The sequence below is a fragment of the Diaporthe citri genome (genome assembly GCF_014595645.1).
Source record: "Diaporthe citri strain NFHF-8-4 chromosome Unknown scaffold_1, whole genome shotgun sequence".
NCBI classification, from domain to species: domain Eukaryota; kingdom Fungi; phylum Ascomycota; class Sordariomycetes; order Diaporthales; family Diaporthaceae; genus Diaporthe; species Diaporthe citri.
This window is the reverse complement of record NW_025064846.1, coordinates 9,332,669-9,358,744: the sequence shown is the minus strand read 5'-3', so window position 1 is coordinate 9,358,744 and position 26,076 is coordinate 9,332,669. Positions and strand designations below refer to the sequence as shown.

The 26,076-nt window shown below is 54.2% G+C and overlaps 9 protein-coding genes across 9 annotated transcripts; 3 read left to right on the top strand and 6 right to left on the bottom strand.

The window, feature by feature from the left end:
- Window positions 1-5,878: 5,878 nt before the first annotated feature.
- On the top strand, window positions 5,879-6,229 carry INS49_002427 (uncharacterized protein; the record flags this gene model as incomplete). The annotated part of the gene is made up of 1 exon (XM_043163240.1): window positions 5,879-6,229. The coding sequence occupies one exon, from the start codon at window positions 5,879-5,881 to the stop codon at window positions 6,227-6,229; it is 351 nt and encodes a 116-aa protein (XP_043031746.1).
- Window positions 6,230-6,496: 267 nt separating this feature from the next.
- Window positions 6,497-8,674, top strand: INS49_002426 (uncharacterized protein; the record flags this gene model as incomplete). The annotated part of the gene is made up of 5 exons (XM_043163239.1): window positions 6,497-6,785; window positions 6,934-7,197; window positions 7,547-7,622; window positions 7,698-7,921; window positions 8,103-8,674. 5 exons carry the CDS (start codon window positions 6,497-6,499, stop codon window positions 8,672-8,674), a joined length of 1,425 nt encoding a protein of 474 aa, XP_043031745.1.
- A 127-nt stretch (window positions 8,675-8,801) lies between these two features.
- Window positions 8,802-9,584, bottom strand: INS49_002425 (uncharacterized protein; the record flags this gene model as incomplete). The annotated part of the gene is made up of 1 exon (XM_043163238.1): window positions 8,802-9,584. One exon carries the CDS (start codon window positions 9,582-9,584, stop codon window positions 8,802-8,804), a length of 783 nt encoding a protein of 260 aa, XP_043031744.1.
- Window positions 9,585-11,671: 2,087 nt separating this feature from the next.
- Window positions 11,672-13,336, bottom strand: INS49_002424 (uncharacterized protein; the record flags this gene model as incomplete). Its single annotated transcript, XM_043163237.1, has 7 exons — window positions 11,672-12,201; window positions 12,255-12,308; window positions 12,384-12,455; window positions 12,509-12,541; window positions 12,602-12,619; window positions 12,675-12,704; window positions 12,823-13,336. The coding sequence occupies 7 exons, from the start codon at window positions 13,334-13,336 to the stop codon at window positions 11,672-11,674; spliced, it is 1,251 nt and encodes a 416-aa protein (XP_043031743.1).
- Window positions 13,337-17,225: 3,889 nt separating this feature from the next.
- Window positions 17,226-18,191, bottom strand: INS49_002423 (uncharacterized protein; the record flags this gene model as incomplete). Its single annotated transcript, XM_043163236.1, has 1 exon — window positions 17,226-18,191. The coding sequence occupies one exon, from the start codon at window positions 18,189-18,191 to the stop codon at window positions 17,226-17,228; it is 966 nt and encodes a 321-aa protein (XP_043031742.1).
- A 366-nt stretch (window positions 18,192-18,557) lies between these two features.
- INS49_002422 (uncharacterized protein) lies at window positions 18,558-19,287 on the bottom strand (the record flags this gene model as incomplete). Its single annotated transcript, XM_043163235.1, has 2 exons — window positions 18,558-18,970; window positions 19,098-19,287. 2 exons carry the CDS (start codon window positions 19,285-19,287, stop codon window positions 18,558-18,560), a joined length of 603 nt encoding a protein of 200 aa, XP_043031741.1.
- A 198-nt stretch (window positions 19,288-19,485) lies between these two features.
- On the bottom strand, window positions 19,486-22,391 carry INS49_002421 (uncharacterized protein; the record flags this gene model as incomplete). The annotated part of the gene is made up of 4 exons (XM_043163234.1): window positions 19,486-20,231; window positions 20,501-20,993; window positions 21,537-21,773; window positions 22,128-22,391. The coding sequence occupies 4 exons, from the start codon at window positions 22,389-22,391 to the stop codon at window positions 19,486-19,488; spliced, it is 1,740 nt and encodes a 579-aa protein (XP_043031740.1).
- An 82-nt stretch (window positions 22,392-22,473) lies between these two features.
- Window positions 22,474-23,692, bottom strand: INS49_002420 (uncharacterized protein; the record flags this gene model as incomplete). Its single annotated transcript, XM_043163233.1, has 3 exons — window positions 22,474-22,777; window positions 22,809-23,475; window positions 23,674-23,692. The coding sequence occupies 3 exons, from the start codon at window positions 23,690-23,692 to the stop codon at window positions 22,474-22,476; spliced, it is 990 nt and encodes a 329-aa protein (XP_043031739.1).
- A 1,367-nt stretch (window positions 23,693-25,059) lies between these two features.
- On the top strand, window positions 25,060-26,003 carry INS49_002419 (uncharacterized protein; the record flags this gene model as incomplete). Its single annotated transcript, XM_043163232.1, has 3 exons — window positions 25,060-25,485; window positions 25,558-25,664; window positions 25,736-26,003. The coding sequence occupies 3 exons, from the start codon at window positions 25,060-25,062 to the stop codon at window positions 26,001-26,003; spliced, it is 801 nt and encodes a 266-aa protein (XP_043031738.1).
- Between the last annotated feature and the right edge of the window lie 73 nt (window positions 26,004-26,076).

The following is a 26,076-nucleotide window of genomic DNA, read 5'->3' as shown; positions in this document are numbered from 1 at the left end:
GTCCGCTGTCTTTACTTGCTTGCGAGCTGTCTGCTTTGCTTTGTAAACAACCTGTTACCCTGTGCATGGACCATGTGTACATTGATGCATGATATAATTCTCACGTCGCGGAGTTTCGCCCCGCTCCTGATCGTCGACTGGCAGAATACATAATCTATGCACATGACGGCTCGGCTGCTGCGCAGTCGATCCAGTCCGTCACAGCCTTCCATTGGAAGTGGCCAGACTGTGCCCTTCCCATCCGCCAGCATGTGGGCCCGGTTTATCAAAGCCCAAAATGCTACCCAAGACGCCCGGATGGCCCACCCTGACATCGCTCATCAGGCAGGCCATTGCAAGGCAAGGGATGCGATTTATCACAACGCCAGTGGAGGAGGGACCTCGTCATCTCGAATGGGTACAGTACCCCGTGCATAATATCATATGCAACTTTCGGTCTTGGGCTCAGGGAGAAAAATTGGAAAATGGGATGCGTGGGTGGATGTTGTTGTGCCTTAGTCTGCGAGAATACAGGAGGAGATTCGGGGTATTGTTTCTCCCCGGTCCCCTACATGTTTCCGGTTCCTTTCTTGGTGTATGTGTAGTAGCACTGAGAGCTTCCAATCGAATTTCTCGAGAACACTACTGGATGGAGCAGCTGCCAGGCTGTGCCGGGGGGGGGGGTTGGCATGTCTGCCCAACGGCTGGCAACTCCTCAACGACTTCGTGTTGGGGTGTACATGTGCGAAATTCAAACTCATCCCTTCCACTGGGCTGACTCAAAGTTTTGTGCCGAAATTCTGTGTTGCGTTACGATACTCTACCGGACTTTCTGCCTCATGTGCGATCCGTGGACGTAGCATTGATCTGAACAATGCAAGCTTAAGCAATGAGGACCACCTGGAAAATAATGCATTGAAACGCCATCTCAACAAGCACTACTTCAGATCGATCATGTCGTGGCCGGAAATCTCCTCTGTGACCTCGACCAGTCCTTCTGATACATTATGGCGGCAGTCATTCGCTGATCTGTCAATCCTCCAGGAACCTGGGAGAAGTGATGGGGCTATTGTTCGTGTGGTAGCATTGCCAACGTGGCCGTGGCATGTTGGTTATATGAAAGGGTGTCTTCTCGTCGCAGACTCTCCTCGGTGCGGCCATATTTCTCGCCTGTCTCGTATCGAGCTTGTGCAAGTATGATCTAAACCATCTTTCATCCCCCCAGCAATCTTCCATTTGTTCTTTCTGCACAGGTAAAAGCACACAATAATCAAGAACAACCGTGGAAGCGGCCTCTCTCTCATACTCATGCTCCCGCACAACGTTGAAATCCCGCTGTACACAGGGTACGACAACCGGGCGGGACTCCCGTCTCGAAGCTACTGCAAGGACGGCATTTCCCGTCAGCGACCAAGAACCAAGATCACGCTGCCAACGGTCAGCCAATAGACACTTCAACCATTGACGGGTGGACTTTGGGTGCTCCGCACGCGTCTCACGGGCGCCACAGCATATCCCATTGGCGTCGAGGGCCGCCGTTTGGGGGATTCACTTTTTGAGGCCGTGAGTTCCATCCGGTGGGTTTTCTCGCAGGGATACCGCTGCCTGTCAGTCGATCCCTTTTTGTCTGTGCGCTTACATGACCCTCTAGCGTTCCATAGCAGCGGGTCACACCGTCTGGGGTCGCGGCAAGGACCGGCCAGTGAACTCTGTATTTGGCTGTTGGTTGATGGCAGGGGGTATTGGTACCCCTGCTCGCAGTGGTGGGTGTGGAAACTGAGCTGGTGAGTGTTTTGGCCTTCAAATCAATCCAGATGCCCACTGGCTTCAAGATCCAGTGAAGATCTGGCACTAGGCAGGATAACAGTAGCCTTGGCGGTGTGGCCTCCAGACAGCACGCTGCTCAGGAGTTGATATGAATAGAACTCAATTGACCATGAGCCACTAGCATTGTTTCTGTCATTCAGACCCCAACAACAGGCCGGGCTCAAGCCGCCGTAGAAGGGCCCTGGGTATGATCTTCGTGACACAGATCGAAGCACTAGCATCTTGCATTACGTCCTGCTTATGCCCACCTCAACGGCTTAGGCCTGGCCTGTTCACACCTGGGCATTATCTTGCCTTCATTTGAAGAGGCTGTCTTTACTCAGCAATGCCACTTGGAATCCAAATCGAATACACGGCATTCTTCTGTCCCACCGAAACCCTGCCACTGCTGTGAACAGGTAGTGTGAACGAACCACCCCACGTCGGCCAAGGCTGCGTTTCGGCCATTCCCGCCGGCCGCGGCAGTCACGGTACAGATGATTAAGTCCCTCCTGGGCTGCCAGCTGCCGCGAGGCAGACATGAAACGGACGCTGTGCGATACGGATCTGTTCATACCTGACAGGCTGAGACTTCGCTGTGCGCACGTACTTTTCCTATCTGCAGCCTCAGTGAAATGAAGAAAGAGATAAAGTGACGCAGCTTAAATGCCTTGCATGTTCAACACTAGTTGACTGGAGTATATCAAGGTGGGCGCGTGGCAAGGCTCATAACGACCATGGAGCGAGAGGACCACATGGTGAGCCGACCTAAAGCCAGCTCGGCATGGAGAGCGATGTGACAGCAGATGCCGTATGGGTGGTCAGGCCAAGGTTTTCATGGACCGGGCCGCTCGTGGGCTGGGAGGTGCTCTAGTGCGTGCCCACCATCTCTCAACTCTGCCACAAACTCGTTGGCTAGAATTTTTTTCGAGACCCTTCGCGTTCATCTGTCAGTTGCGTCATATTCTACAGTAGATTCCGTCGAAGTTACATGTTGCCAAAATGGAATTAGCAGTGCAACAGTGACAAGAAGGCCAAGCCTCGGAGGATACTTACAGCGTTACGTATCAGTGACATGATGAACTGTCTCGTGGTACAGCGTAACGACCGTCGGGGTGTGGTATTATCTTCGAAGGCGAGTATGACGATGAATTATTGGCCCATATTGCGATGCGGGCTCTGATGTGTCATATTATGCTGATCATGGGGAATCGAAAGCGCATCGAATCAACGGTCTGTGGAAGGTCAGTCTAACACGTCCTTCTAGACGTAGTCAGACACCACGGAGGCTCGAGGAGAGTCCGTTTCGGCCGTCACTTGTCACCTGCAGCAGTTCCCGGGTCGCAGGCGCCGACAGATGGATTGACTTGATGCGTGTCGAATGGTTCCCATTTCCTTCACTCTCGTCTCTGCATCATCACATTTCGGCCAGCCGATCAGCTCAAATCTGAAGTTGAGAAATGACCCGGATGGCTAAAAGATACCCCGCATCACGGTGCAAACCGGTGGAAAGTACTTCAGCCCGTCGAAACGGCCAGGTCGTAGAGCATCGATGAAGGATGCAGCCATCACGGCTATATCGAATACAAACCGTCCTTGTCTCCCGCCTAGTCATTCGGGATGGCAAACGCTACCGTGCTTGCTCTGCATGCAAGGCGCATGCACTTGACGCTATGGGTATATATGCCATTGTGAGGGATGCTAGGTGGACCTGACCGGGTTCTGTTTGCTGCTCAGGTGTGACAAGTCAATGGAGCGAGATGAGCACTCATACGCCGCAGCAGTCGAAGAACACAGGCAGCTTCCCCGACCGAGGTTTCGGTCAATGTTCTCCTAGCACTGCACAATCGAGATAGCCGAGAGACCCAGGGACCCGGTTACCAAGCTGATGGCCCAGAAGCGAAGGGCTGCCGATTTGCTCAGTCAATAACCTGGGAAAAGGTGCGCCTCAGTTGGCCATACACAACGACCACAAATGTTAGCGCAGGACTGACGAGGACTGCTTAGGTCGGGGCGTTCGTGGGTGAGTACAAAAGGCCGTAATCCCCCTTCTGCCACGTTGGTGCTATCTCTTGTGATATTGTGAGCGACCGGTTCCTCGATTGCATGCGTGGTCTTGGGATCGCTCGAGCAGGTACCGGTCATCCGTTGTTAGGCCGAGATATTCGACGCCTATCTGCAACCCTCAACAACGAGAGCAAACCACGTTCTGCGGATATTCAGGCATAACGACAGAGTGAAGGTGGCATGTTGAGTCGATGAACCACGTCAGCTGTCAAATCCACTCCCTCGCTGGGGTGACACGTGCTGAATCACTCCCCGGCAAGTCTTGACGGCCTGACATTGGCCATTGGGAGGCCGCAGCATGCATCGTGAGTCGGCGACTCGATCCGTTGAGCTGACCACAGTGGCATTGCACGCTGCAGACTCTAGCCTGATGCGCTGCTTGTTGCGTTGTATGCCACGGAATTACATCTCCAGCAGTATCCCTCGGTGTCCGGGACCCCCAACGTTGAATCTGGTCCACTAAGCAGCATTTGACTCTCGATGGAGGGGTGCGTCAATGAGAAGATCGGGCCAGATACGCCGATCATGGTGCCTGTGATGTGACGAGTTATCAACGTGACTGTTCTGAGTGCAGTGCGCCAATAGTCTATACAGCAACACTGTCATACGCATTTTGTGAGCCGGTACGAGGTCGACGGATGATGGCGGGATGCATCATGCAACACATCTTGGGATGAACATTCTCAGCAGTACTGGAACATCAACCGGATAAGGGCGGGCGCAGATGAAATTCCCGAGGCAGACGGACCCGGAGACATCGGGCCCGGGCGGGACGCTGTCCAAGAAACCCAATGCTTCTCCTGGAGTAGTTCTATGAGCAAGTGATGGTCGGCACAAGGCCCCAGTGCAGCTTTCACGCCATCTGAGGGCGACACTGCATAGACGTGCGGATGATGGGAGGAAGTCCTGAGGTTGAAACGCTGCATCATGTATGGGCTGGCGAGGTGCATGAATGGGCTTGAGCAACAAAGAGGGGTCCGCCGGCCAAGACTCGGCTCGTCCTGCCTCGTGGCAGCAGCAGCACAAGCAGCACAAGCCGGATTGCTACCTCGCGCACGAATATGAGCTGTGGCTGGGAACCGCGCTCATCGAGACCGTTCCAGAGAGTAGAGCAAGCCAGTCCAGTGTGATCTCGAAGTGCTGTCAGAGACATTGGACATGAGGGATAGCTGTGACAACATCCTTGGCAGAGGATGGAAGAGGAGGTTAGTGTCAGCGGTGAGGCTCTGTGAGAAAAGCGGGAAGTACCGCACTCCAACGTGCGCTTGGACTTGGAGCCTCCACAGACGACGGCGAAAGGTCTGGAGCTCGTTGACGGCGAGGCAAGCTCTGCCCACAGAGGAGATCCATGATCGTACTTCAGGTAGGGGCCGGCGCAGTGGAAGGGCTTATTGACGGTGTTCTCACGACACTTGACTGTCGACACCATCACCGTCTAGTCTGAAAAAGAGCAATGGCCTGAGTGACGGGTGATGAGCATGCAGAGGTGTCAGATGCTACGCCGTGTGATGCCGTGCGATGCCATGCCTGACTGCCCAGACTTCAAAAGTGCTTGTCAAGGCGGCAATACCGTCCCGACTTGGCGAACCCATGGAGAAAGTGCGTGCACAGACAGACTGACATGAAGGTGGACATAAACTCGCCCGTTTGAAGTACAGTACTGTGTGGTATAGACATGTTGTGGGGAGGCGCCTGCCCCGCCGTAACTGCCCTGCCCTGCAAGGGGAAGCTGCAGGTGGAAGTGGCAGCTTGAAGTTGGGGAAGGAAGGATTCCGAACAGAACCCCATGCCTTCTCAAGCTAGCAGGGCTAGGGGGAAGGCTGTCCTGAAGCTCAAGGTTACCCTGAGCGTGAACGGAGGAAATACCGCTGCAATTCCACCAATAGCTCTCACCAGGCAGCGACGGGCTTAACAGGTCCAGGCCAGAACTGCCCGTCCAGCTGTTAGCAAGTGCGGCCATCCCGGCCCTGCCTTACCCCAGATTTCCCCTCAGATCTGGGGATCCTCCCCCGAGGCGTCGCTCGACATGCCCCAGCTTTGGACGCTGGTTCTGCGCCGGGTGACGCATCATCACGTCGACAACAGCCCAATCCAGGCGATTTTCGTCGACATCCAGACCCTCGGGAGCCAGAGTGGCCCCCTCTCGGATCGCACGGCCGGACTTGGGCCCGGCCCAGAGCCAATGACAGAGTCATGGAGTCTGGTGATCTTCACCGACCGTCGCCGACCCTCACTGACCCTCCTATCCGCGTCGCCCCATGGCCCCCTGAATCTCGTCTGCTCCACCCCGAGAAGGTCTTCGGAAATTGGGGGAACAACCCCTGCCAGCACTACACCTCGCGCGAAGGCCACCACGGCCACATGCTCAAAGGCTTAATTGATTACCAGTAGACAGACCCTTGCATATCGACCGGATAGTCAGTCAGTGGGCACTTGATACAAAATGGCCTCTTCCCTCGAGTTCTGGCGATCTTGTCTTGTCTCTGCCCAAGGACTCTCTCGCCCGCCAACCCCCAAGAGTACCTAGTCCAAGTGAGTTCCCCCATATGGTCTGTGTCGACCCGTAAACATGTACTGACCTAGCAGTCTAAGGAAAGGAGTCGTCAGTGTAGTCACGCATCGACAACCCTAGCACGAGAACATCATGAAGTCCTCGGTTTGCGCGGCCTTGCTGGCCTCGGTGGCTGGAGTTGCGGCTGCACGTCCTCAGATTGTGCCCTCCCCAGCTCAGCCCAGACTGCCAGTTCCAAACCCACCAGTCAGGACGAAGCAGTGTGTCGTCCAGACAAATGGAGATGGCTCGGATGATTCGGAGCACATCCTGTCTGCTTTCGAGGACTGCAACAATGGTGGCCATGTCGTGTTCAGCGAGAACGCCACATACACCATCGGTACTGCCATGGACTGGACTTTCCTCAAGTCCATCGACATTGGTGAGTCCAACCATCCCACCCTCCGGAGCTGAGCACAAGAATTGCGTCTCCCAGGACGGCATGGATGTGTAGCCCTGCCTATCTTAGTCGGCGCGTACCTGCTGTCATTGTTTCAAGACACTGCCGCAAGGCTGCTCGCCTTCAACAGCCGTGCATGAAAGGAGACGGCCCGCTAATGAGAAGCCAATAGACATTCGGGGTGATGTCAAGTTTACCGACGACACCGACTACTGGCAGGCCAACTCCTTCAAGTTCGGCTTCCAAAACGTCACTACCTTCTTCAAGTTGGGTGGAGACGACGTCTTTATCTACGGAGGTGTGTGCTTATCCGTGTTCTACCTTGCCCAGTCCCTTACCCTCGTCTACTTTGCCCTGGTCAGGCGTCTTAGGACACACAAGGCAGCTCTCGGCCGTAGACACGGCGTGATGACGGGTTGGTGGACGAATAGCCTGCAGTGCTGCAGTGCTGTTGTGAAGCGTCACAGCTCTCGCCCGCTTTGTAGCGATACAAGGCAACTACGGCGGCAGTGGGCAAGCTACACCTTGGTCTCTTCGTGCGATTTGACCTCACGAGGCCGGGATTGTTTCTTTCTGCCTCACGGAAGCCGGGCGATACATTCATTACACATGCCCTCATTTATTCACCGATCCCACTCCACCTTGGCTGCCTTGCGCTGGGCCTCTCATTCATGTTTTCAGACGATGACTGCCGTCGTACAACATTGTCTCTATGCATACGTCGAAGCTGACACGTTTCACAGGCGGTACTCTGGATGGCAACGGGCAGACTTGGTACGATCTTTATGCTGCGGACAAGTACATCTTGCGCCCAGTCCTGTAAGTTACTCACCTATCCCCTGTTGGTGTCTTGTCGCGGATTACACGAGGCTGACGGCTCTCTTCTCCATTTAGCATTGGAGTCGACGGTCTTCACAACAGTATCATCAGTGACCTCGTGCTGAGGTACTCGCCACAATACTACGCGTTCATTGCCAACTCTACCAACGTCGTGTTCAACAACTTTGATATCTCCGGGTATTCATCGAGCTCCAACGAGGCGAAGAACACGGACGGCTGGGATACCTACAGGTCATCCGATATCACAATCATGAACTCTGTGATCAACAACGGCGATGGTACGTCTGCTCCTGGGGCCCCTCTTCAATTGTATTTACACCCGTGGCCCCGTGCCATCTGAACCCTATCGAGTCTGTCTGGCTCCCTCTGGACTCCCTGAAAGCCTGACTGAAGTCCATCATCCCACGTCACCACGAGGCCGGCGTCGAACAAGAGTAACTCTGCTGACACCTTCAACAGACTGCGTGTCCTTCAAGCCCAACTCAACCAACATCCTTGTGGAGTCGCTCTGGTGCAACGGCTCCCACGGAATCAGCGTTGGCTCACTGGGCCAGTACCCCGGCGAGTTCGACATTGTGGAGAACATTTTCGTGACCAACATCTCGATGCACAATGCCTCGGACGGTGCCCGCATCAAGGTCTGGCCGAACGTCGCCTCCGAGCTGTCTGGTGATTTGCAGGGAGGCGGGGGCAGCGGCCGCGTCGACAACATTACCTACGATGGCATGACCATCGACAACGTGGACTATGCCATTGAGATCACTCAGTGCTACGGCCAGAAGAACCTCACATTGTGCTTGGAGTACCCCTCGCCCTTGACGATCGAGAACATCTACTTCCGCAACTTCAAGGGCACCACGTCGAAGAAGTATTCGCCCGACATCGGCCTCTTCGCCTGTTCCAGCAAGGAGGTCTGTGGGAACATCTATGCCGAGAACATCGACGTGGTGAGTCCCGCCGGGGGTGACGAGGCGTCCTGCTTGAACGTCGACGAGAGCGTGTTGGATGTCACCTGCCAGGCAATGCTCTAGGCTGCCAGAGTAGGGACTGCTAGGGACAATTTTCTTGGATATATCTTAGATGTTAGAGCGGCCAGCTTGTAAATACAAAGCACTCTTGACGAACGTGACTGTCTGTGAGAAGTTGAAAATCTCCGTCTCAGAATTTCCGCTTCTTCTTGGCCGGCCCAGCAGCTGCCTTTCTTTCCAACTCCCTCTCCAGCTCTGCCCGTCTCCGAGCAGCCCTCTCGTCCGGGGTCTCGATCCTGACCTCCTCGACGGCGTCGGGTTTCCTGCTGCGTCCGCTGCCCTCGGCTTGCGGTGATTCCCCCTCTGCTGCGCCGTCCACGCCGCTCATCGCCTTCTTCGTCCCTTTGAGACCCCCCAGCTTGCCCAGCTTGTCCTTTTTGGACGGCCCGTGCTGGCTGCTGTCCGCCTCGGGCTCAGGTGATGATGAACCCCCGGCCGCCTTTGCCTTACCCCTCTTCTTCTTCTTAGCTGAGGCGTCTTCCTCTTCGGGCTCCGGCGAAGGGGATGGTGATGGAGACGGTGATGGTGTGGGCGATGCTGGTGGGGACGGCGACGGTGTGGGAGACTCGGATTCCCTTGCGTCACCTGTGCTGCCCTTCTTTTTATCTGGCGCCGACTTGGACGGGCGTGGAGAAGATGCCGGAGAAGGCGTTGGGGACGAAGATCCCTTTGCGTCACCTGTGTCGGCCTTTTTCTTGGCTGCCGACTTGGATAGGCGAGGCGAAGGTTCTGGAGAAGGCGTTGGCGAGTCCGTCGGCACGTCCTCTTCGGTTGCCTTCTTCTTCTGCTTCTGCCTCGCCTTGTCCTGGGCAGCGCGCGCTGCTGATGAGCTGGCCGTGGGACGGGCGGTCTCTTCCGGCTCGCTTACGTCGGACGCCGTCGTCTCGTCGTCCTTTTCTGTGTCACGCTTCATGGCTGGCTGGCTGTGGGCCTTCTGAGGCGCCTCAGACTGCGTGTGTGATGAGATACCGTGCTCGGTGGGCTGAGAGGGGAGGGGGGCACCGCGACGTGATAGATCAGGACGAGCAAGGCGTTGGCTGGCGTGTCACCTCGCATCGGAGACACTATGGCTGTCACTATGCTGTGCGTCGTAACTTGGCCAGCGCAGCGGTGTCGGTTGGTGACAGGGCAGGAACACACAAGGCAGGGTGGTGAGCATGCGGGTCCCAAAATAGATGGTAGCTTCGGGAAATAAAATCCAGGAAGCACAGTTGCCGTGACAGTTATGCAAGGGCCTTTGTTTTGCCTTGCTCACTTTTTCTCCCTGTCGGTTCTGTGTGGCTGGGGCCGCGCAGGCGACGGCTGTGTGTCCGTGTGTGTGTCTCTCTCTCTGTGCGTGTGTAAGTCAGTGTGTGAACCCTTTGCGTGAGGCGTTCGGGTGGGACAGTGTGAACTGGAAGGTCGGAGGTGAGAGGTGCGAGGTGAGTGACGGGCGGTGACGTGAGGGTACTGACGCGCCCGGTGCTCAACACGCAGGGGAGCCGTGGTGGCCGTTGTGGTTCGTGCTGTGACCCCTTTCTGGTGCAGATTAATTGCCGGTGGATGGAACTTGGTGTCACCGAGTGCCTTTGAGCCTCACGATCGCTCTACCTGTTCCAGGATCGGCGTGCGACGTGCTGGCTGCCTGAGCGCGACGGGACGGGAGACGGGAAATTGTTACGGCCGCCGTTGCTGTGTCGCGCTCACAGCTTCAGGCAGCCATCACGTGGGCGAGCACATGTCCCTGCCTCGTTAGAGCCTCTCACCTGTACTACGAATCCTATGTACATGCTCATAATATGCTGTACCTAGTTAGTTAGTAGCCTGTTTGATTATACCCACTTGAATGCAGTATCTCTGCTGTTGATACTTTGCTCCTTGGAGCACTGTACACTGCTTGCTCAAGACTTGGCCGTGACGGAAACATGGTGGAGGGGTTAGGGTCTGGCACCCCTGTACTTCAAACAGGAAGGATGATGTTGGTCACCCTACTCTAAAAAGCGAAGAGAATTGATGAACGAGGGCCATCCCATCCAACTGATTTATATGAGAGCAGAGTCTCGACGGCCCAGTTTATGAATTAACATGCTCCTTATGAAAGCGCTGCCCTGAAGTATTCGTTTGTTCCGACGTCACAAAACCTGTCCATCTTGTCAGATGTCGATGGTCTATCGTATGATACCATTTCAAGGGGATTCATTCTCTGTAGATTTCCAAGCCCAAAGGAAGTATTCTAGTAATTTCTTTTCTTAATTTCATAGACAAATGTTGCAAGCGAGGAGCATTCCGTCAGAGCCTGCGGTCAAAGCACTCTCGGAATTAGGTTCAAGTATGCCTGATAACAAGACTTAGCGACAACTACATCCTCGACTTACACCTCATATAGTGGATTTAGGATAGAAGAATGGAGATAAACCGAGACCCACCACAAAATGATCTGCGCGATACAAATGATATCCTATATGGGCAAGCCACAAGACTCTTGCCCGCTTTCTTGAGTGTCGCCATGGCTGGAGCATTTGAGTCTCCAACCGCGTCAGCGTATGCAGCTTCTAGGGGCAGGATGGGGAGCGCTGTTAATTGGTTTGATGTTCAAATTTCTGTATGCTTCTGAGGGAGCCAAAACTTAACTCTCAACAATGCAATGCAACATTCATTCCATGATCATAACGCAGCTACTTTTGTGGCCTGAAAAGAATGATTTGACAAGGTATGGCAAAGCAGCCACTCAACTCAAAATACCTTTTCTTGAGGACGGTGGTCTTTTGGTGCCAATACATAGAATCATCTCGCAACTGTGTTGTTGAAAAACTCAGGATTATTAGGGTGGCAAATATCTTTTAAAAACTATAGGATGGAGATCTACTCCATTCCTTGCCATCAAGTCCACTAATCAATACCAAACAATCCATATGTCTCCAACACATCCCTCCTCAGGACATTGCAAGTGGATGACCATGCTAGGCATGTATCACTCAACTTTACCCATCCGGCTCCGGGTATCCGGTGCTAGCGGGTAATTTACCACGCCGCGTTGGCCATGACGTTGCGGGTCTTCATCAGCTTGACCTTGCCAGCCGCGATCAGAGCATCAACAGCGGCGTTCCCGGTACCAGCGCCGGCCTGCTGGCCAGCTGCGGCGCCCTGGTCCTGGTTCTGGTTCTGGGCGTCCTCAGCTGCTGCATCCTGGTCCTGGTTCTGGTTCTGGGCGTCCTCGGCCTGGGCGTCTTCAGCTCCTGCGCCCTGCTTCTGGTTCTGGGCATCCTCAGCTTGCGCGTCCTCAGCTGCGGCATCCTGGTTCTGGTTCTGGGCGTCCTCGGCCTGGGCGTCCTCAGCTGCGGCATCCTGGTTCTGGTTCTGGGCGTCCTCGGCCTGGGCGTCCTCCTGGTCAGCGTTTTCGTTGCCAGCAGCTGCCTCCTCATCACCAGCGTTGGCATTTCCGGCCTGCGCATCTTCCTCGTCATCTTGGGCGTTGTTGGCTTGTCCTTTGCCCTTGCCTTGCTGCTGCTCGGCTCCGGCGTCTGCTGTTGCGTTTCCAGCTGCGGCTCCGCCTGGACTATGTCAGCGTTTGGTCCGAAGCCGAAGGGGTGTACGTAAAACTTACCAGCAGCAGCAGAGTTTCCGTTTTTGCCCTTGCCCTTGGCGGCAGCAGCCTCACCTATAGGGAACGTTAGTGTTGTTGCTCTAAAATAATTGTAACGTGCGTGGACTGCGTCAAAAGCTCGCTACTAACCTGCGTTGGCGGCGGCGGCAGCGCAGCCTGCTTGAGCTGCGTCTCCATTTTGTTTTCCCTTGCCCTTGGCAGCTGTGATGTATTAGTTAAACTGTTCCTAAAATGTGGATAGATAGCCATCGTACCTCCGGCCTCAGCAGTCGCGTTGCCTGCAGCAGCTATAAAGTAGAGATGTCAGTGAGTTGTCCGCATGAAAGCAAGACTGAGGCTCGTCATACCTCCAGCTCCAGCAGCGTCTGTATCTTTGGTTAGTTCCTGTGTCCATGCGATCTGTAGGGTTTTAAAACTTACTGCCTGCCTCGCCCTGCGCGCCCTTTCCTTCTGAATATGATGTCAGCGGCACACTCCCAACCAAGAGTCGAACACTAAGGTCTGAGAGAGAGTGTAGGAGAGGAAGCAAACGAGAAAATCAGAAAACAAAAATGGAAAGAAGACTTACTGGCTTGTCCCTTTTCTTGGCCTTGTGCCTGGCCATCTTGGGCCTCCTCGTCGTCGGCTTCCTGGGCATCCTCACCCTGGGCGGCTTCTCCCTGGGCGGCTTCTCCCTGGGCGGCTTCTCCCTGGGCGGCTTCTCCCTGGGCGGCTTCTCCCTGGGCGGCTTCTCCTTGGGCCTCCTCGTCCTGGGCCTCCTCGTCCTGGCCTCCAGCCGCGGCTTCACCCGCGCCGGCAGCTCCCTCTTTGGCCTGGCCCTTTCCGCCCTGCTGCTGGCCGGCGGCCGCATCAGCAGCATCGTCGTTGTTTCCGGCACCTGCTCCGGCACCTCCAAGCAAGCCCGAAAGAGTGGAGAGAAGGTCGCGCTCCTTCAGGGCATGCTCTCTGTTGGGAGGGATGTCGCGGATGGCATGCTCGCCGCGGCGGACGTGGACGGAGCCGTAGTTGGCCGAGACGGCAGAGCTCATGACGAGAGCCGACAGGACGGCATGCTGCCACGAGAGTCTTGCGTTGACAAGCATAGTGACTGTGTGGATTGTTTGGTCGATAAAAAAGCGAAGTCTTATCAAAAGATCGAAAGATGTGAATAAAGACGAAAGCGGAGAAAAGGAACGTCGTCTAGCCGGTAGACTGGGGAGAATCACTAACAATCAAGCCTGTGGACGAAGAAGCTTGATGATGGTGGGAAAATAATGGAGAAACTGCAAGCCAGAAATTCTCTTGATATATCTCGACTATGGAAGCTCGAGCCACCTATCTGCCTAGTTATGGTGTCACCGAGGTCGAGTGTGGTGTAGCTGTGCTGCCGCCCTGCTACCGCTTGTCCCGTTGGAAACGTTGTTACGGAAGCTGACCCGAAACATGGCTAAGACCCGAGAGTTTGGCGATTTGCTAAACATCAGCGGGATGATCAACGTAAGATGTTGATTAAGTTGGATAGGCATCGGTGGTTGCTGGAAAGGGGAGGGGGCGTGTTGGCATGACCGGGCTCATCATTCTGGGATCAGTTGCTTGGTCCGAGGCGTTGTCTCGGATCATTGCTTCAGGATCTATTCTGCGCGGGCGAGGGAGAAGGCCATCGCCAATAAGATCCGCGGACGATCTCAGGGAGATCCCAGGGCAGGCGGCAGGCAGTCAGCAGCGGCTCTGCGGAGACTTCAGGGGCTTTGGATTTAAGGTTAATCCAAGGGTGTCCCACCGCTTGAAGCTTGGCCATCAGGGCAGGGCAGACTGGAGGAAGAGACAGGAAAAGGGGGGTGGTCGAATCCCAAGCTGGAGCACCCCGTGGAGCACAGTCGGGTGGGATCAGCAAGTCCGAGCCGCAGCGCGCCAATAAGACGGGCAGAGGCCCGCCAAGTAGGGGCCCAGAAACAACCAGAGTCAGGGCCCATCGGCGCTGGACCCGCCGCAGCGGGCTTGAGGTGCCTGGAGGCTCAGCACAACGTTGTAGCAAAGGAGGCGCTCGTACATGGTCTGGGCATCTCAAAAGCCTGGGGATCTGACATGACGGGATGCCCAGCGGTTTCACGTCCTCGCGCTGTGACAGCAGCTTTCCAAGGCCTGGCCACCCATGACTGTCATGATGACAGCAATAGGACGCCAAGCGTGCAGTCAAGCAGCTAACAGGTCCCTAGTGCATCTTCCAGACGATCCAGTTAGGCTTAGAATCTGGGCACGCAGGCCCTCTTCCCCAATGTTGACATCTTGACACCTGACACCTCAGACACCGTGCCTTTCGGGATGAACAAATCCGGTCGTCAGATTTTCATCCTGACTTCTATTTCTGTCCATCTCAATCAAGCACAGCATCCGGGGCAACCTGGTGCCATTTCTTGCCGCTGCAAACATAGATTTGCAGATGTGCGTTGTTTTCCAGGCTTGGTTCTCAAGCCCGGTCCAGAATCGCGGTACAAGCCAAGAGAGCCAAGGTTGGTTGCGATTCGCAGATCCGAACTCGCGCCTAGAGAATCATCTGGCCTGGCCCGGGTGGACGCACTGCAGAAGCTATTTCAAGGCCACCTCGAAACATGCGCCGTCCAGATGAACTAGAGGCTTAGACGGCAAAACGGGGAGGAAGAGGCGGCGTCCAAGAATACAGAGTCTTGGACCGGGCACTTCTTTCCTCGACAGCATCAGAGCGCACGATCACGCAGCGATCATTGTCTGTAAACTGCATTCACATGTTTGTAATGCGGCGCACGCTCCAGAAAACCTGGGATCAAATGATGGGAATCTAGGGTTCTCCAACGAATAAGGTTAAGAACAGAGTATTCCGGACCTGGAACGTGACGTGTTTCTAGGGTTGCCATGTTGTCGGCCAGGACTCCGTCCACTGACTCGGCCAATTCATCAATAGCGCCACACAAAGGAGCCACTACTAGATATACAGAGCTTCTGGGCAGGATAATTTTATCGATTGTGGTCGTCGTTGTCTTCCAGGCCTGGGATCATTCTGCCGGCGCCATGGCAAGCTGTCGCCGTCTCGAGCGCCCGGCTTCACACCTCACCGAGAGCAACAGCAGCATGTTCCATAACTACCTAGCACCCTTTCTCAACAATGCAGTGTTGTAGTTGAGGCTTGACATCATGTGTGTGTGTGGCGAGGTCATTTCCATTATGTCACTGGTTTTCGTTAGTCCATGACCACTTCCTCTGGGCATGTTTCGGCCTCTGCAGGCTGCTGGTATCCTTGCAACCCGCCTTCCACCAAAGAATCACTCGCCATGAAGGCTGCAATTGTTGGAGATCGGCAGCACCGATTCAGTGTGGAGTGTTTGATCTGCTGTCCTGCGTTGAAACCGTGGAAGGAGGCGACACGGCCTCGACAAATTTGCCCTCACTCCTAAAGACGCTTTGCATCCTACCCCTTAGCCCCTGGAGGCTTGGTGGTTACCCCTTCCAGGGGCTAAGATGTTTACTCCAACATCACTACTTCTTTCGTTGCCCAAGGAACAAAAACGCGTGTAATGTGAAGTCTCGCATGGCGAGACGATTCGAGATACTTTCTTGGTGCACTTTAAGTCCTTTCAAATCGGGGCCATCAATCCGGCGAGAAGGACTGGAAATGTGCACACAGTCGCTTAAGATGCATCATCTCACAGCGCCCGTGGTCACCAAGTCAAGAAATCCGCGTATTCCTCGTGGTGTCATTCAAGAGAGCCGCATGTTTCATGTAGACAATCACGGCTGTAAGTCAGGTGGAAGCCTCGGAGATCCAGTAGCCGAGAGCGTGTTGTTTACACCCTGTGTCTGAAAACTAGGATGGCGCCTTGGTCTTCTCCCTGTACAGAAACGCTGGGCGATTGATGAAAATGATGAAAATGATGAGGGTAAAATCTACTGTCTGGCAAGCTTTGCTGTAGAGGTTTTCTATCTCGATGCATACTGCTTGCACGAATCACAAAGCTCTTGAACAGAAACACACAAAACTCCCTGGATACCATCAATGATCATGCAAGTCGTGATACAATCTGCAGGAGCTACAGAGTTTACCCCATGACAGATGCTTTCAGAGGGTTGTCCGTTGGAAGTCATCGCCACAGGAGATTAACGTTGTACCACATCTGATATGAGATTATCCCACAGGATGCTATCCCATAAGAGGTTATCCCATAGGAGGCTATCCCATAGGAGGCTGTCCTATAAGAGGCTATCCTATAGGAGGTTATCTTATAGGAGGTTATTCCGTAGGAGGTTACCTCATGGGAGGTTTTCCCACAGGAAGTTATCCTACAGGAGGAGGTTATCATATAGAAGATTTTCCCATGGATAGTTGTCTCACACTGCATGACATTGCTCTATACGAAATGGTGTATCATGAATTGCTCACATCATATCCAGAATTTTTTGATCCCTTATGCAGCCCATTCTAACGCTGAAGCCTTGACCCAGGAAGTCCGAAGATCTTATTAGTCCTTAATTCATGTTTTGCAAATGAAGTAGAATCTTGATGACAGCAAAATGCCAAAGAACTGCGGACAGCGACGTCCGGCTTGTCGTAACGGGCCAGCTCAGGGAGACCCACAAGCATTTGAGAAGGCTTACGAGCGACCGCTGTACAGCATTGAGATGCAGGCGAATGATGTATGTTAGACCAGGCCCGACTGCAAAATAGATGAAGACTTTGTATGTAAACGTTAACCATGGCAGAGGTGATTAGAGACTACCATTCAATCACGTCAATGGAAATTATGTGCCAGCAGAACTGTGTCTTGATTGTCAACGGCCAAAAATTGGCAAGCCAGACCTATGTGAAAACCTCCGCTATTGACGTCCTACTGAGTCTTTTTCAATTTTCTGAAACCCGAACTTTGCCTGCGCCACGATCACCAGCACTTGTTAAGCTGAGGCGGCGCCCAAATGAGAGGAAAGAAACTAAAAGTACAAATCGCTTCCCACATCAAGGTCACTTCAACCGCTCGACTGAAAGAGCCCGGCAGAGGCTCCTTCGCCTACCACACTTGCTTCGACAGCCTGCCGCCCTCCGTCATCCCACTGCTTCGCTCCCAATTTGTGTCGGCGAGCTGTCCAGGCCATCGAGGCCACCTCCGACAGCAAAGTGCGAAGGCACAAGCCAAATCCCGGTCGCTCGTTGATTGGGTACTGCTCACCAGCGAGGGACAGGTGGACAAAGTCCATCACTGCCATAAGGCCGGAGTGCAGACGACGTTGACTCGCATTGGCAGGAATGCGGCCTGGGATGGAACTGTGCACCTGCACGTCCGCGGCGAGGACAGGGAGCCTGCTAATGATGGCTGCCCAGTGCTTTGCTCGGTCGGGATACTCCATTGCCAGGGGAGTGAAGTGCGCAATGACGTGCACCATGTTGATGTTGTCCACTTTGCCTCCTTTGTCGAAAACAGCAAGGGAGAGACACGCGTTGGGCGTATCCTCGATGACAGCGACGCTGACGTTGCCACTATTGACCCATCGCTGCTGGTTTGAGAGCCTTTGCTCCGCAGACAGGTCGCTTGTGGAGGGGCATGTCTCGAGCCACTCGAACACCCAGTACTCGTTCTGCTGGTGTTGGGGAGTCGTCTTAATCCTCAGAGCCATGATTTGCTTGTTGTAAACGAGCCTCATCGCCATGGTCCACGTCCAGATACCGTAGTTTGCCTTGAGACCCTCACCGGGCTCAATCCTCCGCACGACTGCGATGGCATCTTGGTGGACGAACTTGAGTCCACCGTTGTCGCCTGGCTGGCCATACCAGTTGCATGGTTGGCGTCCATTGTCGACATCAAATCCCCAGGCTGCCTCAGTTCCAGGTTGATAGTACGCGGCTCGAGCATTAGCCACTTCGGAAGAATGGCGTTGCTTCCATGCCTCAGGGTCGCGACAGATGTCCTTCAACATGGCGTTGAGGTTATCAGCCATTTGACGGACGATTTGAAGGGTCTTCCAAATGTAGGGCTGGACCTTGAGGACGCTATTGTGGGCTGAGGAGTCGACCTCCCTACAGAAATCCGCAAGAGGCAGAACAGTGCGCCAGTGTCGTCCGTGAGGCTTCAAGAGGCTGTAAATGACCTTTCCCTGAGTCGTCATCCCCTTGATGTTGCTGGGCTTGAAGGACTAAGAAAGTTGGATTAGAAAACCGTCTTGGTGATATTTGGTGACATGACTGCAAGGTAACTCACATTGCTCGACCCTTAGTTCTCAGCCATCAGGACCTTGCTTACAGCAGCGTAAGTCTCCGCGCTTTCTCTTCACTCCACGGAATGACTGTGACTGGTCACCGACATCTCATCGGCGCTTCCGGTTCTCATTGACGAGCTCCTGACCAAATTTGTGCCATGTCAGGGTGAGTGCGTCCGCATCGAGAGGGTCGAAAGACGTCCTCATCTTGCCATCGTAGAAGAGCTGCGAGGCGAGTTCCTGCAAGCCACCTTGCTGGCGAAAGTTGTCCGAAAGCAACACTACATGCTCTGGTACCTGCTCCATCATGTGTTGAGGTAAAGTGGTCAGGTACTGGTTCAGGAAGATGTTGAAATGGGATGCCAACATCTCATTCTTGTCCTTGACGTTGACATTCATGCTGGCGGCGTAGGGCATGTCCTGGCGATAATCACCGGTGAGGATGATGAAGAGCGGATCAATGCCGAGCTGAACATATCGAATGAGAGCCTCGTGCTCCCGGCACGCCTCGTCAGTAAGGACTGCGACAGGACGGAAATAGTCGCGGTTCACCAGAGCTTGAGCCACAACGAAGGTGCAGACAACCGCGTGCGCACGGCTGAGGACTTCCTGCATGAACGGCTTGACTGTTGCCTTGAGCGCGCTCACCTCCTCCCCAGCCCTTGCCATCACCCGCACTACCCCAGGCTCCGTTACTGTACGTGTTCTCGGCACCGGCGTCTTCGGCCCAGTGGTCGAAATCGTTAGGTAGACCGCCTGTCTCCTCGGCCACAACCACCATGAAGACAGCGATCCGGTTCTCAATATCCCAGGCAATCAGCTGTTCTCTCTCTTTCATGCTTGCGGTTCACTCTGGCTTTGATGCCCTGGCGGAGGCTGGCAAGCGTGCGCTGCTGATCGTTGAGCACGTTATCACCAATGACCTCCTTCTGAATTTGGCAAGGTCGTCATAGTATGCAATTCGCGCCAGGACCCGCAGCTTCGAGAAATGGGACAACCCGGCCGTGAACTTTGCGGCTATTATTTGCAGCTTGCTTCAATGGTCTGAGACGCGCTTGAAGCGCTTGAAGAACTCCAACACTCGACCAACAGGGAGAAGTATGGCCACTTGAGATCGAGGTGCTGAGATGAGCCTGACGGTGTCGGCAGGATCGTCGCTGTCTGATCCGTCCGTGGCTCCAGACTGGTCGTCTGCAAGGAGACCGCGTTCCCTGGCTGCATCATGGAGCCGTTCCTCATAAAGATCCGCCAGTGTCTTCGAGACGACAGGTGCAGCCCACGCTGACCTTCGACCCTGGGCGTCATCCCGGATTTCCAACTTCCACGTAGTGAATACGCTATCGAGGGACTTGTCTGTCAGCCTGTCCATACCAGCCAGAGCCTCGATAGGGATTTCGCCGAAGGAAGCATAATCGTTGGCGCCCGTCCACTGGTAAGTCACAACTCCTCGTCCGTAAGGGCTGCAGGACCCCATGGGGGGTGTTGCCACACCAACATTGGTCAAGAGGGAAGGGACGGCTTCACGAGTAGGAACGACGACTTGGTCGTCCCCACGCATGTCCTCGAGGCGCATCAGGGTCTCCATGTCTAATTCTCGGGCAGGTACAACCTCGTCCTTGTCACCCTCCGGCTCAGACTTGGGCTCTGGCTCTGGTGGCACGAAGCCTCCATCCTCAGAAACACCTTCGGTAGAAATGGCATCCACATCCTCGGTGGCTGTCTGCTCGGGTTGGCTGGTCGGCGGCTCGATGGCCTCCGTTTCCAGGCGGAGTCCGCGTGCATCTGGTTGTCTGAGTTGCACCGGCGAGCGTGGTGGGCTCCTCCACAGAAGGTGCAGGCAAGCTCTGCGCGCCACATACCCGAGACCAATCGCGCTTGTCTGCAATAACAGCTCCATTCAAACGCTGATCGTCACGGTAGTTAGAGAGGTGAGATGCTCCTCGTCCCTTTGGCTTGGGGTGAAGAAATCAGCATCGCAGATATCCAGGGAAAAGAGCTTGGGCCGAGTAAACGTAACGTTTAGGCCGGGAGAAGTATGGCCCTTTGCGTACATTCGCCGCCACGGAGGCGTATCGCGAGGCTGCCACGGTCACGCCGCCAAGCTGCGCGGCCGATAGTGGTTCGGTCGAGCTCCGCGAGTTCCGCCTCGGCGTTGGTGCGTGTCTGCTTGAGGTGAAAGTATCGCTCAAAGGCCGTGCCTCGATCACGCTCGAATTCTTTGACTGCGTCGAGGCGCTGTTGGCAGACCTCTCGACCGCCGTCCTCCAGAGCGTCACTAAGCTCCTGAGAAGCCGACCCAACTCGTATTCTGTGATCATTGATCCAATTGCGAAGGTTTGGGACATCCTCGATACAGCGGTCGATCGTGCGTTGCAGGTTCCGACGGGCGAGGTCGCAAGCACTGAGGTTCACCATCTTGAGCATTCGCATTTGTCCGATCGGCTGGTGCTCGGCCTGTACATGGTCATCTCCACCGTTGGCGCTCATCATCGCAGTGATGTTGATGTAGAAGAAGAAGTCGGTGAGGGGATGACGAGGAGGTAACTGTAAGCAGCAAAAGTCAGTTCCAGTCACGAGATCTCTCAACGGAGCTGTCGACAGACCTGGAGCAAGTACTCAAGAAATCGAGGTGCTTGACATTGAATGAGGGTCCAGTATGCAAGACCTAAAGAGTGGGAGGCGGTGTCGCAGATAAGGCCTCAAAGCCTGAGAGGAAACTTCAGGAGTTAGGGACAGTTTATCTTTTTGGAAAGGCAAATGGCTGGACTAAGAGTGGGGAACAGGTCTGTGGACTCACCGAAAGTGACGTTGCTAGCTTCCTGAATGAGGCAGGCAAGCAGTCTCTGCCTGATTGTAGAGATGACGGAGAATTTCAAAGGGATGGTGGTCGGGGTAAAGAAAGGCAGAGCAGGCCAGAGTGTGTGTGTGGTGGTGAAAGGCAAAGGGAGACGTGGAGAGAAGGCTGGTAGTTCCAGGGCAAGTTGAAGATGAAGAGGTGGACGCAAGTCTTATCTTTTCTTTCGAAAAGGTTGGTTGCCTGCTAAGGTGGGATGCAATCTGGCAGATCGGATGAAAGTTTCCAGGCACCTGCAAGAAGGCTTGGTATGAGCTGACTGCCACCGACTGGCGCTCGATGGCAGCGAAGCACCGGCCCTTGAAGGCTTTGGTATTGATCGCACGGAGGTCCGAGGACTCAAAATCGCTCTTGAACATGGTCTTCATGAATTCCTCCAGGGTTGAGCGCATCCGTTCCATGTAAATCATAGTCTCGTGGGATAACGAGAAGCGCTGCTGTCCATGAGGGGCGGAGTTGTTCTGGGTTTGCTGCCAAACTGGGAGTCGTCAGGACTAGGGAGCATTGACTGCATGTCGGCTGAGGACGTGCGCTGGAGGCGAGGAAGCGCAATCGAAGGCGAGCCAGAAGCATCATTGCGTCTTCTGTGCTTGTTGACGATGATGTGGGATGGCTGGTTAAAGACAGGCGCCGGCGCCGGGACGAAGCTTGTCGGGGATGGCAGGCTGAGATTTGGGGCACCGCCTTCGCGATTGACACTGTACACGATTGAGACTGTACGGGTGGCCAAATGCCGGACCGTGTGTGTGTGTGTGTGTGTGTGTGTGTGTGTGTGTGTGTGTGTTAACAAAGTCAAGGCGCTCATCGGGGTGATAAGAACGAACACCTGCGCGGAGAAGCTGATGACTGTCGAAAATCGAGCTGCTGACTGGGTCCCCGATGGACTCCTTGGGCGCTACCTTTGCCGCAGCCTTGTTGTTGGACGCAAGCTTCTCAGCCTCTTCGGTGGAGGCAAGCTCCTCAGGCCTAGCAGAGGTGGTGGGCTTGTTGTCGCCATCGTTCCAACCCTGAGTACGGTTCTCGACCTTCGGGTCTGCCCAGGCGCCCGTCTTCGGCTCCTTGCGCGCCTTCTCATTGTCCGCAGCCATGACCTTGGTCCAGATTCCCGCTGCTGGCTCCTCCAAGCCACGGTGAGCCTTTCCCTCCCGTCCAGCGAGAATTCTGTCGAGATCAAAGTCTGCCGTCATCCTGTTCCTGGTCCTGTTCCTCTTCCTCGTCTTCCTCATCGCCGTCTTCGTCGTAGCCAGGAATTGACGGCATGGGTGCATCAATGACTAGAGGCTGTGAGTCGTCCTCAAGGTATGCGTCGAGCATGAACTTGACGTCAGGATACAAGGCCTTGGCGGGCTTGCGGGTCTGAGGTGCACCGGCGCCTTGGATGACTTCTTCAGGCTGGTTGTCCTCAGGCTGGTTGTGAATCGCTGCGTCGATGAAGTCAGCGCGATCGGCCTCTGGCACGTCCGGCCTGTCCGGCCTGTCCAGTGCGTCCTCGTCCGTCCTCGTACGTCAGCGGGGGCACATTCATGACGTCCGGGTTGATAGTGGACTGCAGACTTCCAGTGTCTCTGCAGTTGCGGACGTGGTGACCTTCGTAACAGAAGAAACACCTCGGCTCATCACGGCAGTCTTTGTCGTGAGGCTTGCAGCAGCGTCTGCAGACGTTTCCCCAGTTGCGGCGGTCTCGACAGACAGCCCCGTTGCGGGCTTGGTAGTCCTTGTAATGTCGAATGACCTTGGAACGATGACCCCTGGGCCTTTCTAAGAACTCTGCGGCGAATATGTCGATAGACAGGAACTTTGACCTTGTCAACATGACGTTGATGCGGTTTGTCTCAGAGAGGAAGCCCATTTTCTCGTCGCGGACGACGCACAGGATTACGACGTCCCACTCTCCGCCGGTGGCAGCAGCCTGGGTACGCACCTCAATCAGGTCACGGCACAGCTCCTTGTCCGAGGCTTCACGCAGTCGAGCTTTGATTTCGTCGACCTGAGCGCTGTACGGCGTGATGATACAGATACGCGGCCGAGAGATTCCGTCAGAACCAGGAATCTGGGATTGGTGAATGCGCGCCGCGTAGTCAACAGCCAAACGAGCCTGAACGGTGCTCACGGAGTTAAGACCTCGCTTTGTCGCTGTCGAGTTGCATCGGGAGGCAACGGGGCATAGCTCCTCTGAGCTATGAGCTGGATGCCTGAGCTTGGCTGACAACTCGTGCAGGTTGTCAAGCCTCTTGGCAAATTAGAGAAGCCTGCCATTGGTCCAAGACAAGTGTGCTTCATCGAGTGACGACGGGCTGTCAGGCTGCTTTTGAGAGATGTATCAGCTTTCTGGCTCTTGGAAATTCTCACTTAGGTGGGTTTCGTATGTACCTTCAAACGGTGGAGACATTTTACACACGAAGCTCCAAAACAGCTCCTCTGAACGTGCTAAGCGTGATTTTGGTAGGGTTGTTGAACCAGATTAGGGCGACTTTGTAGCGGCTCGAGGCTTATGTTGAAAGGACTCGGACGGAGGAAGGGAGGAAGAAGTGAAGCTTCGTAGTGGGGAGGGACTATTTGAAGTTGTTTTGGTTGCCTGCTGGCGAGCTCTGTTGAAGGGAGTTTGAAGGAAGGAAGAAGTGTTGAAAAGACGAGGGCCTGGGGGTTTAAATAATTTTTGGGCCACCGTTCTGGCCGCACATTCAGAACTGCCACAATCAGAAAATTTGCCATTGGGAAGTTTTCATCTGAACTTTTGGTTGGCTAGACAAGTGACCTCTTCAAAGACATCTAAATGAACCAATCTAAATGTGAGGAAGCCGTTGAGGCACTAATTTCAGATGGAAGACTTTGATGAAAACGAAAGGTGCGGTCAGGTAATGGACACTAGAAGCTTCTGTTAACTAGATGTGGGAGCTTCCTGTGGGACAACCTCCTGTGGGACAACCTCCTGTGGGATATCCTCCTATGGGATATCCTCCTACACGGCAGCATTCACTCTGAAGGGTACCAAGTTAAGTAGTTACAATCTAGCACAAGCATGCCTAAAAGGCATCACACCGTGCAAAAACGATTGTGGTAGATCGGGTAATTCCGCAGAACATGCGTAGTGCTTGAAGCGACCTGTGTAACGAAAAATGTAAGCGTAGCATACCAGAGCTTGTAATTGCTGGTTGTGTGTAAATTGCCGCGGGAAAAGTCCATGAGGAAGTACATCCTATTAGGGTGACTGACTGCTTATTTGCGAATTCATTACTACGTAGCCTTTCGATCCAGAAGTTCTCTGATCCAAGCCCTGCGCCACTTTCCGGAAGCTCTTGCAGCTTGGAGATTGTGGTTTCCGCCCCATCAGCCGGGTCCTGATTCCGAGTCCAGCCTCTATGAATACACTACACGTCAGCAGACTAACTCAGAGTGTGGTTTTTGGCGTACCTGCGTTTTCATTACTGGGTAAAGTCAATAAGTGTTTCAGCCCCGGGGTTACACAAGGGTGGGGGGTTATCTATAAATGAAGGTTGGATCGAAGGAAAGATTGAAGGCTGTTGTTGTCCATTCCTCCTTCTCTTCTAAACACCAGTTCATTCTCAATCGCTTTCGAGAATTGTACTACAGCATAACCTCAACATCTTTCACACGCCGACTTGGTTCAACGATGGCAACTTGGAATAACCAACCCTTGGAGAAAACCATGGTCCCTGTTCTCGACATAGGTCCAGCCAATCGAGCCGCAGATATCTGGGCGTTCAACTTCAACAAGGCCCGTACACATCCTTCCGCATGATTGACTACCTCATCACTGTGACGGCAAAGTCGACATGGAAAAAGTTCCTCGAGAACCCTAAGCTCCTCCAGGGCATAAGCGATGGGCGGATCGTAGGCGACAGCCGCACCCTCTTCGACAACCTGTCTAATACGTACACCGGCCGCTGCACCTCATTCGCGCTCAACTGCGTGCGGGACCTGGAGCGCCTCAAACCAGTGGGTCCAGCAGGTGAGGGCTACTGGGACTTCAAGTTCTACGACCTAAAGGGTCACCGCGTTGCTCGTTGCGAGAAAACGGGCGTTCTGATTGACTCTTCGTCTAAGAGGGGGGCGTTTGTATTGGATGAAGGGCCCTGGACGAGTTTAGATGCGGAGGACGATCAGCAGTGGAGGTTTCTCAAAGGAGAGTCCAAGTTCCTAGTCGAAAGAGGCAACAGGCGTGTAAGTGGCTCATTTCGAATGAACACCGCTTATACTACTAAGGGACGCAAACTTACAAATCTTGAGGACTAGAAAACATCTGCGGATTTTGGGCCGATATCCCCGGACCTGTGCATGACCACGTGCTTGCGCGAAATCGCCCAAGATAAGCGATACAACAACATTCTCTGTCTATTCCGGTACGATGTTGCCCTCTTTACGTGCCCTGCTAGCAGGTGGTGCTTTCCATTTAACTGATACGACATTTCAGACATTTCGATGAGACAACTGGCATCGCCAGCTATTACGGCATGGTCAAATGGGACCTTAGGCTGGACATGAGACAACTTGAGTTGATTTACAACCTGAGTGACAGAAACAATAAGGCGATCATCAAGTGGGACGGTAAAGGAGACGAAAACTCTGACAAGGCTTGCAGGGACAAACTTTTGTGGTTTATTGCGACGTACGGTGGTCCCAAAGAAGATAGTGGAACCAGACAGTGGTACAACGGTTGTTGGAATATTCTAGATATCTAGGCTATTATTAATACGGGATATCCTTTTCCCCATATGTTTGCCACTATATGAAGGATAATAATTATAAATAGGG